This window comes from Condylura cristata, unplaced genomic scaffold, assembly GCF_000260355.1.
Source record: "Condylura cristata isolate star-nosed mole 26May11 unplaced genomic scaffold, ConCri1.0 scaffold00012, whole genome shotgun sequence".
Classification (NCBI taxonomy): domain Eukaryota; kingdom Metazoa; phylum Chordata; class Mammalia; order Eulipotyphla; family Talpidae; genus Condylura; species Condylura cristata.
In genome coordinates, this window is record NW_004567113.1 from 12,654,757 (window position 1) to 12,670,918 (window position 16,162).

Here is a 16,162-nt window from a genome sequence, read left to right on the forward strand (position 1 = left end):
GTTACACATGGCAAATCCAAAGGATAAAATGTTTCTCTTCTACAAAGAGGTTTCTCTTCTACAAAGAGGTTTCTCTTAGAACTTATGAAAACAATGATAAATACTAAAAAGTAAAATTGAGTTAACGGAAAAGTAATTCAAATACAACCAAAATTACTTTTACTTAGCTGACAGCTTCACTTAACTACTTCATCCTTATGACTAGGAGTGAGGAAAGCAGGAATGTAGCATTCTGTTTTAAGTCTCAGTTACAGAATTTCAGGTGTGTGTGGCAATACTGAGACAAGAAACCTCCAAGTTCCATATTTACTCTTCCTACTGCCAAAGGTCTGTCATCTTCATGTTTTCTATCAGACAAACTCAGTTCAAAACCTAAGTCTTTCACACAATTGTCATGTGACCCTAGACACCCAATCCCAGAGCTTGAGTTCCTTCACTGCAAAATGGAAAAATAGCACCTCTTATAGAGATGACCTCTGAGAAGCCAGACCTGGTCTACCTGCCAGAAAGGCCTAGTAAGTAAATGTTATCACATGTTTATGCAAACAGATTGCTTTTAAAAGTGATTATGTACACCATATGTCGGTGATGCTCTGAGCAGAAAGTATAAACACACCGGAGCTACTCTCATTTCACCTGCTTCCTCTCACCCACTATATCACATGCAGGATTTACCTAGAAAAATGCAACAGGTCAGCAGATACTCACTTGTTATGATAGTGAATGGTTCCAGAGAGAGCCCGCACACAGATCCGGCAACAAGTCAGATGGACCATTTCGCTGAGCCAGTTTTTGAGACTGAAAGAAAAAAAAAATCCCCTTATTGTGCAGTTCCGGGCATTCCTAAGGAACAATGCAATGAAAATGTCAGCATGCTCCCTCACAGCAGTACACTGTGTTCGGAAACACAAGCACAGCTCAAAGCATATAGGAAAAAACGCTCAGAAAGCAGTCCCAACCCCCCTGGACTATCATTATAAATTCCTGGCCAAGAAAGCTGGTGTTCTTTGGTCTTGACCCAATGAATATGACAATACTCTGAGACTTGCTTTCCTTTGAGACTTATAGTCTATCTTCTTCCTCCACTGTCCCTTTGAAAAAGCAAGTTCATCTGATTTATATGGAAGTGTGTGATGGAAAATCACATAAAGACTATGAAGATGAAGTCAATAGAATTGTAGTAAGTGTACTGAGGCCACAAAGTTAATGCAATATCCAGGAATCAAACAAATATTATCTTTGTCAACACAACTTAGAAAAGGAACAATTCTATTCATGGCTGAGTGAAAGGAAATATTTCACCTGCTGTCTGGCAGCTGCCCGACCAGTGTAGTTCCCATGACCAACAAAGTGATCCCAATGAAAGCCAAGGTAATCCTGAAAAGAAAAAGAAAAAAAGATGGTAATGCAAATGTTGGTGAAAGAGCAGGAGCAACGTAAACGTTCCTAAATAATAAAATTGCAAGTAAGGTACAGAGCTTCCGCACTATAAATTAGGATGCAGCCATTAAGAGTTTTGGGTGAATCTGGGCCTCCTTGGTGGCACAGGGATTAAAGTCTCTGTACTATCAAGCAATTGCCAGCCACTGATGCGTAAGTTCTACTCCTGGCCAGGGAGCTGACCTACATGGCGCAGTCTCTCCTGTCTCACCTGCTACTCCCCTCAGCAGTGTACTGCATCCATCTGCCTGTTCTGCTCCACCTACTCTATCTCTGATGAATCCTCTCAACCCAGCATCTCTGGCCCACACCCCAGTTCTTGTATGCATACATAAATAAAAATAGATCTTTAAACAAAAAGGAATTGAATAAATCTATAGAGTCTTACATGGAAGAATATTCCTTGCAGGCCTTCCCTGGTGGCACAATGAGTTAAATCTCAGCACTATGAAGCTAGCTGCAGCCACTACAGCACAAGTTCAATACCCAGCCAGGGAGCTGGACCACATGATGTAACAGATCTCTCCTGTCTTGCCCACTGCTCCCCTCAGCATTGTACTTCATCAATCTGCTCCTCACTCTGGTGAATCCACTCACCACCCTTACACCTCTGACCTGTACTCCAGTTTTGTATGCATAAATAAATAAATCTTTAAAAAAAAAAAAAGAATGTTCCTGGGGTACATTTTGAAACAAACAAAAATAATTAGCACAGCAGTTTCAAAATAATACAGAGCACAATAAAATTTTCAAAATAATAGTGAGCACATAATCAACAGATGCACAGAGAAGGTCTGGAAATTTGCTCACAAAGTTGTCAAGTTCAATCTATATAATCATCAAAGGGTTAAGAGAGGAAGGATAAAAAAAAACTCTTGGCCCTTCTGCTTCTGAATTATTTTAATTAGTTTAAGTACACAAGTTCTATAAAGGAGTTATTTCAGGTTGAAAGTTAATTTGTTCCAGGTTTGATAGCAAAAGGGAATATCTTGTAAAGAAATGAAAATAACTTTTTTTTTGATAGGTGGCAAAAGACACAATACAAATTTTTCTCAGAGGAATTTAAAATGTATGACAAATAACAAAAACTTACACTTAACAACTATAGAAAATTATGATGCCATGCAGGAATCCCTTAATGAAAATCTGTTGTTCCTCTATATTAGGCAAAAGATAACTTAGAGGTTTACTAACAATATCTCTAATTTCCAGGCATTTTCTCATTTGTGTACTTTTTTTTTTTTAAAGATTTATTTATTTATTTATACAGAACTGGGGTACAGGCCAGAGATGCAGAGGTGAGAGGATTCACCAGAGACAGAGCGGGGAGCAGAACAGACAGATCGAGGAAGTACACTGCTGAGGGGAGCAGCGGGCGGGTCAGGAGAGGTCTGCCACGCCATGTGGATCTCCTCCAGGGCAGGCGGGAATCGAACTCATGCGGAAGTGGGTTTAGATTCTCAGTGCTGTGCTTTAACCCGCTGCGCCACCAGGGAGGGCCCTGTGTAAAGTACTTTTAATATCTTTTTCAATCAATTCAAAAGGAAGGTAGGACTGTAAATGGGATTACTCGAAAAGAAAAAATTGAGATTTTAAATCTTTCAAAATAAATGTGTCATTCTTATAAATACCTTCGTAAGGTTTTATCTTTTGGCACAGCAATTTGAAAGTCAGACTACATTTTCTTTAGATGATGTATTTCTGTGCAGTCACTCATGCAATTACTAAATCCAGGCTTAATCTCATCCATCAGCTATGCAAAAGCTTTAGAAGTAATGTGTCACTATTTTGTCCTAATGAATTCACTTGTTTCTAAATATTAAATCAGAAGGGGTTACATTTTAACATGTCTAACAACTGGGCTCAAAACATCTAAAAAACTATGTTTGCTAGATTAACAGACCAAGAAAATCCTATTTTCCTGTTTAAGTTAAGACAACTTAAGAGTTCTGATAGATCACATCAGTTTTCAGCCACAGCCTGTTCTTTTAGGAGTTTTACTGAGATATAATTCACATAGCATACAGATCACCCACTTAGAATACACAACTCAACACTTTGGGGAATATTGGCAGAGTTGTACAACCACTATCCAAGTCAATTTTAGCCTTATCTGGCCTTTTCCCCATATTTTTACTTTTTATTTTTTTAATACTCACTTTGTCAAAAATGCTTCTTTTAAAAAGCATGCACAAAACATTTCTTTCCCACTATAAAGTATGTACTGAGAGTAGGAATCTCAGTTCTATCATTCTCTGTTTGATCTTGAATGCTTACATTACCAGATTATTTTAAGTACAATTTCTTTGCAAGAATCTTTTCTGGAGTCCCTCCCTGGTGGCGCAAAGGGTTAAAGCCCAGCACTTTGAAGCTATCGCAGTCACTGCAATATGAGTTTGATCCCCTGCCAGGGGAGTCACCCATGGCACAGCAGACCTCTTCTGTCTCGCCCAATGCTACCCTCTACAGTGTATTTCAGTCACTTTGCCTGTTCTGCTTCCCACTCTGTCTCTAGTGAGTTCTCTCAACCACACCACCCCCACTGGCCCCTTCGCACCTCTGGCCTGTACTCCAGTTCTGTGTGTATGTATGTATGTATGTATGTATGTATGTATAAATCTTTTTTTTTTTTAAGAAAAGGACTCTTTTCTGTCATTTACATATTTTTGTGAGTATTAGTTTAATTAAACTAGATAACAGAGCCATAACACAATTTTTCTGGGCAATCACTGCATGATGAAAGTAACCAACAATGAAATGAAGGCATCTCAAGTATTTCGTATTATAGGAGTCTCACACTCCAGATTGTCTTGCATACTGTGCCTGATGCCCTTTCCACTCCACCCAAGGACCAAGTAAAGATGCTAGAACAGATATATAGTGATATATTAAAACATATACATATATTCAACTTTGCCGAAACTATAAACAGATTAGAAACTTCTAAAAAATATATACCCCAAATATTGAGTTCCTGCACACACTGGATAATCTTACATATCCCCAGGGAACATGAACCCCACTTTGGGAACACTTATTTAAGGTTCATGTAGAAGTGTATATGAAACCCTGAATTTCACTTTGCTCTCACAGTTTAAATTATTCCCCAAAAACATACTATGCGCCAAAGTCTGGACCTTGGAAACATGTGCACATTTCTAAGAGCTTCTTAGAAATGTGTTTGCTTATACTTAAGCAATCTCTTCCCTTGTAATAAATCTGAATGAGGCAAGTATAAGCCACCCTCGGGGGTAGTAGGGAGGTTCCTACTCATGTGCCAATTTTCATTGGCTTGTAGCAACTGCCTGGAAAGCTCTATTGAGTGGATGCCAAGGCCATGTCCAGGGAAATGAAACAAGACAACCAATCGCAAGGTTGTGGCTGGGACACATATTGGTACTTGCCATCACCATATTTAGAAATTGGCCACTGCAACTTTATCCCACTGACCAGTGTCACCTCATCCACACTGCTTCCAGCTGACTGAGCTTGAAACTACCCCCTCAACAGGCAGCACTCAAACCTAAAACCAGGGCCTTCCCTCCCTGGTGGCCCAAAAGGTTAAAGCACAGCATTATGAAGCTATCACAGCCACTGCGGCACGAGTTCGATCCCAGGCCAGGGATGTGACCCACATGGTGCAGCAGAACTCTCCTGTCTCACCCACTGTTTCCATCAGCAGTGTATTTCAAGTCAGTCAGCCTGTTGTGTTCCCACTCTGTCTCTGGTGATTCTTCTCACCCACCCCCCACACTTCTGACCTGTACCCCAGTTCTGTATGCATAAATAAAAAAAAACTAGAACCAGAAGCGGTCCCAGGTGGAGAACTTATTTAAGAAAACTGAGCAATTCTGATGGAGATGTATGGAACAAATTCACTCCTCTAAATGGCCCTCTTTCACATGACAATGATTCTCAGGAATTCTTTTCTTCACCTGTGCAATTACAACCAGCAAGACGTCCATTATAATTTAGCTGACACTCTGATGAAGGTGAACCTGAAAAAGTTTTCTCTTCAATCTTCGAATTTCCCTTCACAATACATCTTCGTATTATTATCTATATCTGAGAATTATCTGTATCTGAAGTAGTAATGGGGGTCCAAGTTGGTATATATTGGATTCTGAATACATATCATCATTTGGGAGGGGAAGAATATGAACAACAAATAGAAAATGCTATGGAGGGCATCTTTGGTGGTGTTTTGTAAGTGGGGAAGGGTGGGCTTAGTAACACAATACTCTCATGTTGCCACTATATGCATGATGAAAAAGCTAAATATTTTACCACCAAACTACGGGGCAAGAGACATACCTCAGAGGCAGGAGGACACAGTAGCGAATGATGACGCCCAGCACCCACACCAAGGTGAGTCGCAGGCTGATGTACTGGAAGTTTATGTTGGTCCTTGTAAGGAGATTCCATGATACTAGCTCCTCTGAGGAGAACCTCTGAGTCACCTCATCTTCTACAATTGCTTCCAATCCCTTCTTGGAGAAGTAAAACACATCAGACAGCTCAAAGTCCCTTCCTCGAAGACCAGAGAGCCCTTTTTCCATGGGTGACTCATCTCTTTGAATAATACCTTAAAAGAAAACAGAAAAATATGAGAAATGCCATTGGATAGCAGAGCAACTGACCAAAGGAGCAACCTTAACTGTGCAGGAGACAAATGAATAAACTTAATGGGCAGCATGGAATAGATTGCAGAACTAGATATAAGCAATTGCAGTGGGAAGAGAGGTAAAAATCACTGAACCAGCATGAAATGACCTACATTCAGTGAATTTGATTCATTACGGAGGAATTCTGGTTCTCAGTAATTTACTTCCTATATTAGAAAAGTCTTTTATTTTGGTGATTAAAATGTTAAATTCCCTGAAAGTGCTTTGATTTTCTTCACTTTCCAGTTTGTGAGGAAATCAACAAGGAAAGTGGAAATACAGCATTGTTTATCCTCTGAAGAACTGTGTGCATCCATAGAAGCTGCAATAAAATGGGTTCTTGAAAGGACAACATCACACATTAGAGTAGAAAGTAAAGTGGAACCCATGTCAAATATGGTTTAAGACCACCTCCAGCCAGCTATGGCACTACTAGTTAAGTCACCAACTTAATGTCCCTTGCAAGTGGGATGAAGGTGGAGTTTTTGGTTTCCTTATAAGGCTAAAGTTTTGAGATTTTAGTGTTAATTTTTTTGTTGTCATTTTTGGTTTTTGTTTGTTTTGCTTTACCCCCAAGTAAATCTAATATCTCATCCCCCTTAAGAATTGGAACAGCATGATTATTAGATTATCTTTTTCAATAGTCAAGTCTCTATGATTTCAGCTCTTTCATCATCTCTGAAAACAGTCTAGTAATATTACAAGATAAACCAAACTGTTGGGAACCAAAGATTTACTGACAAGGAAAGAATTGAGCCTTGCATCTGAGCTTGATATGGGAGTAGCTGAAGAGGATAACAACTGGGCCTAGCATACAGGTGGGAGGAACTGGGCCTAGCACCAGGGGGCACAGCGATGAGTCAACCTTTTGGAATGTGAACCTGCATCTATATAAAAGACCCTTCCCACTTACTGAGTTGGCAGTAGCTGCAGACCCTACTCTAGGGGCTCCCTCTCAGCTGCTGGCCGGAGCAATAAACAGTTTGCTCAGCCTTTCTGCCTCCCACCTTCCTTTCTTGAGGCAGGTCACAGAAATTGGGACAAAACACAAAATAGTGTCCCTACTGAATTATTACTATCATTCTTGCTTGAGGTTACTCAATCCAAGTACAGGCTAATAGGATGGTGTGCAAGAGTTTCATTATTTAGCAATATATAATCATTTTTAAGTCTGAAGGGGGAGAAGGAACAAGTCGTTAGGCAAATCTCTGAATGAAACACGCTGAAGACAGTGGACATGCTTTCTAAAAATAACCTTTTCAGATGGATCAGAAATACTAATGCAAGTTCAAGTTGCCTCAGATTATTAACTGAGCCAGGAGAGAAGAGGTCAATAAACAGAAGCCAGGCTGCAATAGTTTCTCTACCTCTTTACCCTCTTTATTTGTAACTCAAATAAAATACAACTCAATTACATATTTTCCCTAATCCTCTCTTGAAAGTATGGAGATAACTGCAACATTGCTAATTGACAAAGAATCAATTTTCAGTATGCGTTAGATAAATAAGAAAAAATTAAAGAACCCGGGGTATGGGGAAAACTAGCTAAAATATGACAAGTTATTCATAAAAGTATAAACCTTAATGAATAAACATTTGAAAACATTTTCAGCTTTACCATAAATAGAGAAATGCAAACTAAAACCACAATGAGACACATTGGCAACATCAACTGAAGATGTGAGCTAGTGGGAATGTAATTAATGCAACTACAATGGAAACAATTTTTCATTGTCTAGAAAATTTAGATATATTCATATCCAACCCCATGTATTCCTCAGAAAGATATCCCTTCAAAAATGTTAAATATACAGAAAGCTGCAACAATTGTTTACCCAGATTCACTAATCATCAACATTCTTCACATCTTGATTGTTCTTTCTCTACATATATAAAACTACACTTTTTTTCTACACCTTTTTTTTTTATCTGAGTCACCATACCCTTTACCCCCAAATATTTCACCATAGATTCCCTCAGGACATGTCACATCCAATTATCAAAAACCAGAAAAGTTGACATAATCGCAATACTAGGACCTAATCTACAGATTTAGTGAAATCTTAACAAATCCTTACAGCACCCTTTTCTGATTCAGGATTCCACACAGAATTGTACATTACAATTACATGCCAACTCTTCAGTCTTTCATAACACAAAAAAATTCCTCAACCTTTCTTTGTCTTTCAAAACACTGACACTTTTTAAGAATATGATCCATTTATTTTATAGATTGTCTCTCAACTTCAGGTAATCTGATGTTTTCTCAAGTGATGTTGTATCCTTCCCAGTGCTTCAAGGTGGGGGTGGGGGCGGGCACTGACATCATTTTGGTCCATGATTGATGATGTTTAACTTTTAATCTTGGTTTAAGGTAGTAAATGCTTACTATGTAAGTTACTTGTTCTCTTTTTGATTACTAAGTAGATACTTGTTACATTTAAGTATTATAAATGGTAGAAACGTCAAGACTACATAAATAACCCTGTTCTCAAACTCTCAACCAATAATATTAGCATCTATTGATGATTTTTGCCTGAAGGAATTGATAAGTTATCAACGTATTTCTTAAAATAGTATTTCCACATTCCTTTTCCCTTTCACATTCATTACTTGGGAAAGCACTTTTCCACTATATTCTATATACTGTGCACAGTATATGGGAGGAGAGCCACAGTGACTGAAATAACAAAATAGAGGGATCGAACTAAAGTTCTACTAAAGAGAAACTAGATATAAATAAATGACTATGACGGATATATACAGTGAGTACCATACAGGAATTTAAAGAAATTAACTTGAACATTCACCAATTTAGCTAACTTGTTAATGTCAGAATGAACATACAACTAAGAATAATGATAAATGGAAGGTGATATTGTTATAGGTTTTGAAAAACATAAAACTATAAATAGTATTTGTTGTTTAAGGATATATACAAGTGTAGACATAACCGTGATAATATATATGTGTAGGGAACATGTAAATATACAAAAGTAAACATCAAAATCAGAGTGGTAGCTCCCAAGAATGTTTCTGTGAAGTTCTATTTATTAAAGTAGGTGATAGACACATTTGTACAAAAATTAAGACAAACAAAAGTGACAGGAAGCTAACAGTTGTTCATAAAATATAAATGTGTGCAAGCACCTTAGTAAGCACACAAAATCCAAAAATGGGTATAATTATAAAATTAGATGTCAAAAATATCACTATTAAAAATATATTCCTTCCTTCTTGACATATATTGACTATGGAGGGTCAGAATTACTGATTCAATTCACCCTAAGTACAAACTTTTCACAGGAAAAAGTATGCAATTCAATCAATATATAGGAGATACTATGTATTAGACATCAAAGTACAGGGTAGAAAGAGAAAGAAAATATTTTTGTTGGCACCAAGAAATGCTTACAAGTAAATCAAAAATCTTCAAACATAGATATAAATATCAGATTTACTAGCCCAAATACAATTTTAACAGATTTTATCGTTAAGACAATGCAGTTAAATGCTGTTTCTTCGGTACCCCACAGCTCCTAAATTGGCAAAACCCTGGTTCTTGGAAATATTTCCTCCTATTTCACAAATCAGCTTTAAAATAATACAGCCATAAACACTTGAACTTTGTCCTTCGACTTAATGCTTTGACCAACCTGACACGATCCAAGCTTAGATGAAAATAAAATTAGAACAACTGTTTCTGTCCAATGCAAGAGATTAATTGCACAAGCTGCCCTGTGCCCCTGTGCTTTAGCAAGTCACTGGTACATAAATAATACCAGCTATGACGGTCCTGTTAAAAAAAAAGAGAGAGAGAGAAACTTAAGCTAAAACCATCTCAAATATAATTAACTCTAAATTAGCTGAGTGAACTCTTGTAGTAACTGCCCCTTTATAAATCACCCTTGTCTTTTCCTTCTCCCAGTTGTGAAGCCTCACCCTACTCAATTATTAAGCAGCTGGGCAGGGTAGAGAAAGCATGCTTTCTAAACCAGCAATTAGAGAAAATCAGGGTCCAGGCCAGACAAAAGTAGATAGTATAGGCTTGATCCTTGACCTACCAAGGACCATGTCCCAAAAGTCAGAAGCTCAGTGTTCAAAATACACTCTTCTCATAGAAACTGCTTGAATTAGTAGCAATTCTATGAAATAAAAATCTCTTTTAGCACTGCTTCTATAGGAAATGTAAAAATTCTGGCTGGGAACTAACAAAAATAGGCTTCCCTGTCTTGTGGTGACTTAACAGGGCTATTAGGGGAACTTTCTGGGGTACTAGTAACGTTCTAGATCTAGATGAGAAATACATAAGTATGCTGACTCTGGGAAATTCAATGAGTTGTACATTTATAATTTCACGCTCTTGGCTATGTATGCAATGTTTAATTTTTTTTTTAATTTCACTTGACATCTGTTGTACGATATTGTGCCTATAGGTAACAATATTATATTGTAAATTAAAAATGTTTTAGGATGTTACATCTAATGTATTCTTACCACAAGAACTGAAGTAGACAAATCTGTGAATCCTTATTTCAGTGATTTACCCATTAAAGACTAAATAAATACAATTCTTCCTTTAAAAGAAAAGAGTTTACTATATATTTTCCTAACCAATTATCACACAATTGAGCATGGAGTTTACCTGTCCCAGCACCAACTATAAGTATGAGATCCTATTCTATTCTTGGCTTGAGGATCTCCTCCACTGAGCTCTGGTCCTGGCAAGGAAATCAGGCCCACAGTTTTCTCTCTCAGGCCCTAATTTCCTCCTAATCCATAAATGTCAATTACCTGACTAAAGAAGAGACCAGGGTAAAGTAGTTGTAAAGTTTATATGTGGTTGTAATAGACAAGTGGGATCACCCAGAGATGCTTGGGTTAAAAAAGAACAGAGATATTCACTGCCAAGCTCTGGAGAGACAAGACCCATATTTAAGCAATCACTTAGCTGTAGTTAAAGATCGAAAAGTCTTTACACAATTCTAACGAGCCAAGGCCAAGGGCAAATTCATAAAACAAACCACCCATCTCTGTCTTTGTTTTTCTCCAATTCATTAATCGCCACATATATTAATATATAATCAGTGTATCAACTACATAATCATCTAACTACGTAGGTTTCTAGACCACTGTTGCCACCTTTTTTCCACTATTATTTGGTTGGAACACTGCCATGGAAAGCTCTAGATATACTATGTCAGAAAAATTTGCTGGGCCATTAGTTGAGTTACAATTTCCAGCACATAAACAAGGTGATTAGACTGTACTTAAGCACATAAACAAGGCAACTAGATTATAAATGAATCCTTTGTTCCTGTTTATACCTGCTTTTCTTCCTACCTACTTAAAAAAAATCCTTTTGATTGTTATTAACTGAGTTGAGTATTAATGGTATCAGGGTTATGCTGAAAGTAAGTCAATTTTCTGAGTTTCATATCAAAGTACTTAAAAGTAAAATGACTAGTGTGAGATTTAAAATACTTCCATAAAAGGACAGACATGAAGGTAAGACAATGGCATTTCTACCAACTGCATATTGGTAGTCTAATTTCCTGTATTGTTCACATACTATACCTGTAATTAAAATTTAACTAAAAGAAAAAAACTTCCACAATGGAAACACTGTAAAAAAAGATGAATGAAGCAAATTCTTGTTGAATTTGAGTGATGGCTATAAGGAGATTGAATGCAATTTTTAAAAATGAACGTCATGTTTTTTTTAAATGCATTGAAGAAACTTATCTTAAAAGCTAATTTCACTGAGAATCAATTTCCTTGTCTAAGTCAAATGCATTCCTTCATTCACTCACTGTCACCAGATTAGGCATTAAAATACAATTGGGGGTGGGGCAAGAAGGAATTGAATGAAATAAGCATAAATTCTCAAGCATGGCTGCATGTCAGAATATCTTTGGAATCTACAAAAATGCAGAAATAAAGGTCCAGTCCTAGAGCTACTAAAGTAAAATGCAATTGCATTTAAATATACATATAGACACACAAAGAGTGAAATATATAAATATATATACACACCATACATACTTTAAATACAATTATAGAATCCAAATATTAGGTCTCTCTGGGTAATAAGAATTAATGGAGTGATTTTTTTTATTTACTTATTTTTAATTCTGCAACGTCTAATTTCTCAGTAAAGTACATTTCTTGTTTTACATAATGAGAGCACTGTACTTAAAATGTTATAACTGAAACAAAAACAAGATATTGTAACACATAATGGCTAAAATTAACAAAATAACAAAATAACAAAAAACAAAAAATAACAAAAAATTGCCAAGTGTTGAAGAGGCCATGAGCAACTAGCTGGAAGTTTCATCCACTGTTCTTAAAGCACACGACCATATTGGCACACCACTTCACTGTTTGTAATAAAAATGAACATACATTCGCTTACCCTATGACGCCACCAGGAAACAGTTCTGCTTCAAGTTAGATATCCACCAGAAGCAAGTAAACAAGCAAGATGTGTCTGTTCAACAACAGTCATAGTCATTTTACTCCCAACAGCTAAAAACTGAGTCACCTAAATGTCAATCAATATAACATTAAACAAAAATTTTATATATTTGGACAAAGAAATACTCCACAGAAAAAATTTTTAAAATCCACTGATTTGTGCAACATGGAAAAAATCTCATAAACTTTGTACTGAGTGAAAAAGAGATGGAAATGCATTCAGAAATAGGAAAAACAGATTGATGGCAACAGAAATCAGAAGAGAGGTTACACCGTGGATCAAGATATAGTAAAATACACAGAGCTTGAGATCACCATCTATCCTTTAGTCTGATGACTGGTCTATATAAAAGTGCAAAATTTAGTCAGCTGAACACTTGATGTTTGTGCATTTTCATATTATTCCTCAACATTTTAAAAATCAGAACAGGGGCCTTCCTGGTGGCTCATGAGGTTATGTCTCAGCACTAGGAAGCTATCAGCAGCCACTTTCGCACCAGTTCCATCCCCAGTCAGGAGCTGCCCACATAGTGCTACAGACCGCTTCCTGTCTCACCCACTGCTCCCCTCAGCGGTGTATTTCAGTAGATCTGCTTGTTCTGCTCCCCACTCTGTCTTTGGTGAATCTTCTCACCCCCTGCACTTCTGGTCTGCACCCAGTTCTCATATGTAATACATAAATAAATGTGAGTTTTTTTTATTTTTTAGGAAAAAATAAAAATGAAAATTAGAAAATGTTGTTTTGAAGAGTCACTCAAATTTCTAGCTATTATCCCACTTAGAGACTAACCAGTCATATTTACTCTTTCCAAGACTATTTTTAAGCCATCCTTCCCAAGTTAGAAGTTAAATGACGCTTCTTTAATGCTTCCTGATACTAGACCAGGTGCTTAAACCTTGCATACATATACTAGGTCATTCCCATAATCTATTATCCCCATGCTACAGACGAGAAACCTGAGGTTCAGGAGTTAAGCAACTCGTCAGAAGCTACAAAATGAATAAAAACTAGAACCAGAACTTGAAAACAAGTCTGTGAGTCCAAACTAAGGCTTCTTCGAATCCTGAAGTCTCCACTCCCATGTCACTCTGCCCAACACTTGCCCTCTGACCAACCTCACGTGCATATTTCGCAACAACTCCACAGCTGATGGGAAAATTAATGAGGCCCAGTTCTTCCTTGTAAAACAAAAAGTTTCCCACAATAAGCCTAGCAGTTCTTTCTAGGATCTCTTCTACCTTTGAGGGAGAATGGAGCTTTAAGACAGGAAGGCCTTTATGTGGGCCTTTCTATCACGAAGCAGACTTACACTGGATCATCCTTCACAGAAAATTATTATTTAAGTCACCCTTTCTGTATAAATTGGAGCAGGAATATCCACCTCCAACTCTGATTTTTATTGAAATATAATTAATATACAATATTGTTTTGTCTTAGGTAAAAAAAAATGACATGTGTGTATATGTATGCATATATGTATAGATATATGCATAGAGAGTAAGAGTTGATAGGCACATATATACACACTATATTATGATGTGATTACCTGAGTAAACTTTTAGCTCCATCATCTCACACACAAGTCACACTTTTTCCTTGTGGTGAAGACTTAAGATCTACTCTCTTAACAACTTCCAAGTGTACTATCAATATTGCAAACTAGAGCCATCAATCTGTACACTACACTCGTGGGGTTTACTCACCTTATAACTGGAACTTTGTAATTTTTAATCATCTTCACCTCAACCCTACCCCCCAACTTTAGCAACCACTAATCACATCTCTGTTTCCAAGTTTAGGGGATTTTTGTCTGTTTGTTTTTGTTTTAAATTTCTCAAATTGGGCCCTCCCTGGTGGCGCAGTGTTTTAAAGCACAACAAGCTGGCCACAACCACTTCATCACAAGCTCGATCCCTGGCCAGGGTGCTGACCCACATGGTGCAGCAGACCTCTCCTGTCTCGCCCACTGCTCCCACAGCAGTGTACTTCGTCAATCTGTCTATTCTGCTCCTCATTCTGTCTCTGGTGAATCCTCTCACTGTCTCTGCACCTCTGGCCTGTACTCCAATTCTGTATGATAAATAAACCTTTAAAAAAAAAAAGTTTAGAAATCAAATTCTGCTTCTGCAAGGGCCTCTGGCCTGAACCCCAGTTCTGTATGCATAAATAAATAATTTTTTTAGAAAAAAGCATATATTGTACAAAACATGAAGAATGATGTAAAAAAGCATAATAGGCAAAAAAATATATTTTAAATTTCCCACATAAGTGAGATTATATAGGATCAGATTTATTTTACTTAGTATAATGTCAAGCAGAAATAATTTGCAAAGTTCTATGCAAATGAATATAACAAAAATATATGAAAAATGGATAATTTTCTACTAATATTACTAATACCAACATCAAAAGAGAAACCTTCTGAAAAGAATCACTTAAACAAATGAAATAACATTGTGAAAAGTAAAAACTCTTTGTCTGCCCCCAATAAGCACTAGGCCCTGTTTACAGGAAGTTCCACCAAACCCTAAATCTAAGAATGGTAGGTAGGAAGGCAAGAAAATAGGAAGATAATATACTAAAAACTGCAAACTCCAATACTGGAAGAAAGTTTCCAATATGCCCTTATGAACAAGCAATGCTTACTCCATAAATGCAAAATTGACTCAAATATTAAGCCTCAAAACTAATTTAACCATCGTCCCTTTAAAGGGAGAAATATATAGTTCATCAAAGTTGTTTAAAAAGCAGGGAAAATGCCAAATTCACTTTTTACTTACAATAGCAAGAGTCAACAAGTATTTAACATGAGATGGAAAGCTACATCAAAGCCATCACAAAGCTTACAAGGAGGACATGGGGGAGGGCACAGCCTGCCCCCACCTCCCCACGCACCCATCTCGCCCCCCTAGATTGCCAGCCAGCATCACTGTCACTCTACACCATGTGGAGTAGCACATAATTAGACAATGAGAGAAATACAGTATAATCTTTTCTAGGTTGAATAACAAGTGGTAAAACTATCCCTGTGTGAAGATAAAAATAATCTCATACCCAAATAAGAAGGAAATCTGAAAGCCTACATACAGTTTGAAAATTCTCTTATATTCATTTACCTTACTAATTTCAAAAGCTTTCCAATGTATAAAACAATCCGAAGATGAGATGGAAGATACTCCATTTGTAATAGGAAAATAGAAACTGAGGAAATGAACAAAATCCACATGAGAAAAACATTAGATCTGGGAAAAAAAACAGTTAACCAAATGGAAAAAAAAACATCCTTGGTAAGTAAGACTCAACATAGATAAAGTCAAATCTCCTTCCATACTTCTACAAATTTGATACAGCTACAGTAAATTAATTAATAGTATTTCTTCTGTATCAAGATGATTGAGAAAATAAGAAGCCAGAATAAACAGGAAAATTCTGTGAAAGAAAAGCAACAAAAACTACAATCCCCATTAAAAGATAAATTAATCTTTTCAAACAACTAGCAACAACAAATGTTGGCGAGGATGTGGAGAAAAAGGAACTCTCCTGCATTGCTGGTGGGAATGCAAACTAGTACAACCAC

General features: G+C 37.0%; 1 protein-coding gene across 2 annotated transcripts in view; it reads right to left on the reverse strand.

Annotated features, from left to right (window-relative positions):
• AGPAT9 (1-acylglycerol-3-phosphate O-acyltransferase 9) overlaps nt 1-16,162 on the reverse strand; it is a 51,088-nt gene that overhangs the window by 14,674 nt on the left and 20,252 nt on the right. For both annotated transcript variants that reach the window (XM_012724291.1, XM_012724292.1), the window contains exons 3-5: nt 5,755-6,025; nt 1,303-1,377; nt 709-798 (exon numbers count right to left, since the gene is read on the reverse strand). In XM_012724291.1, the coding sequence (XP_012579745.1) occupies nt 709-798; nt 1,303-1,377; nt 5,755-6,025 (436 nt within the window). The remainder of the gene's footprint in view (nt 1-708; nt 799-1,302; nt 1,378-5,754; nt 6,026-16,162) is intronic.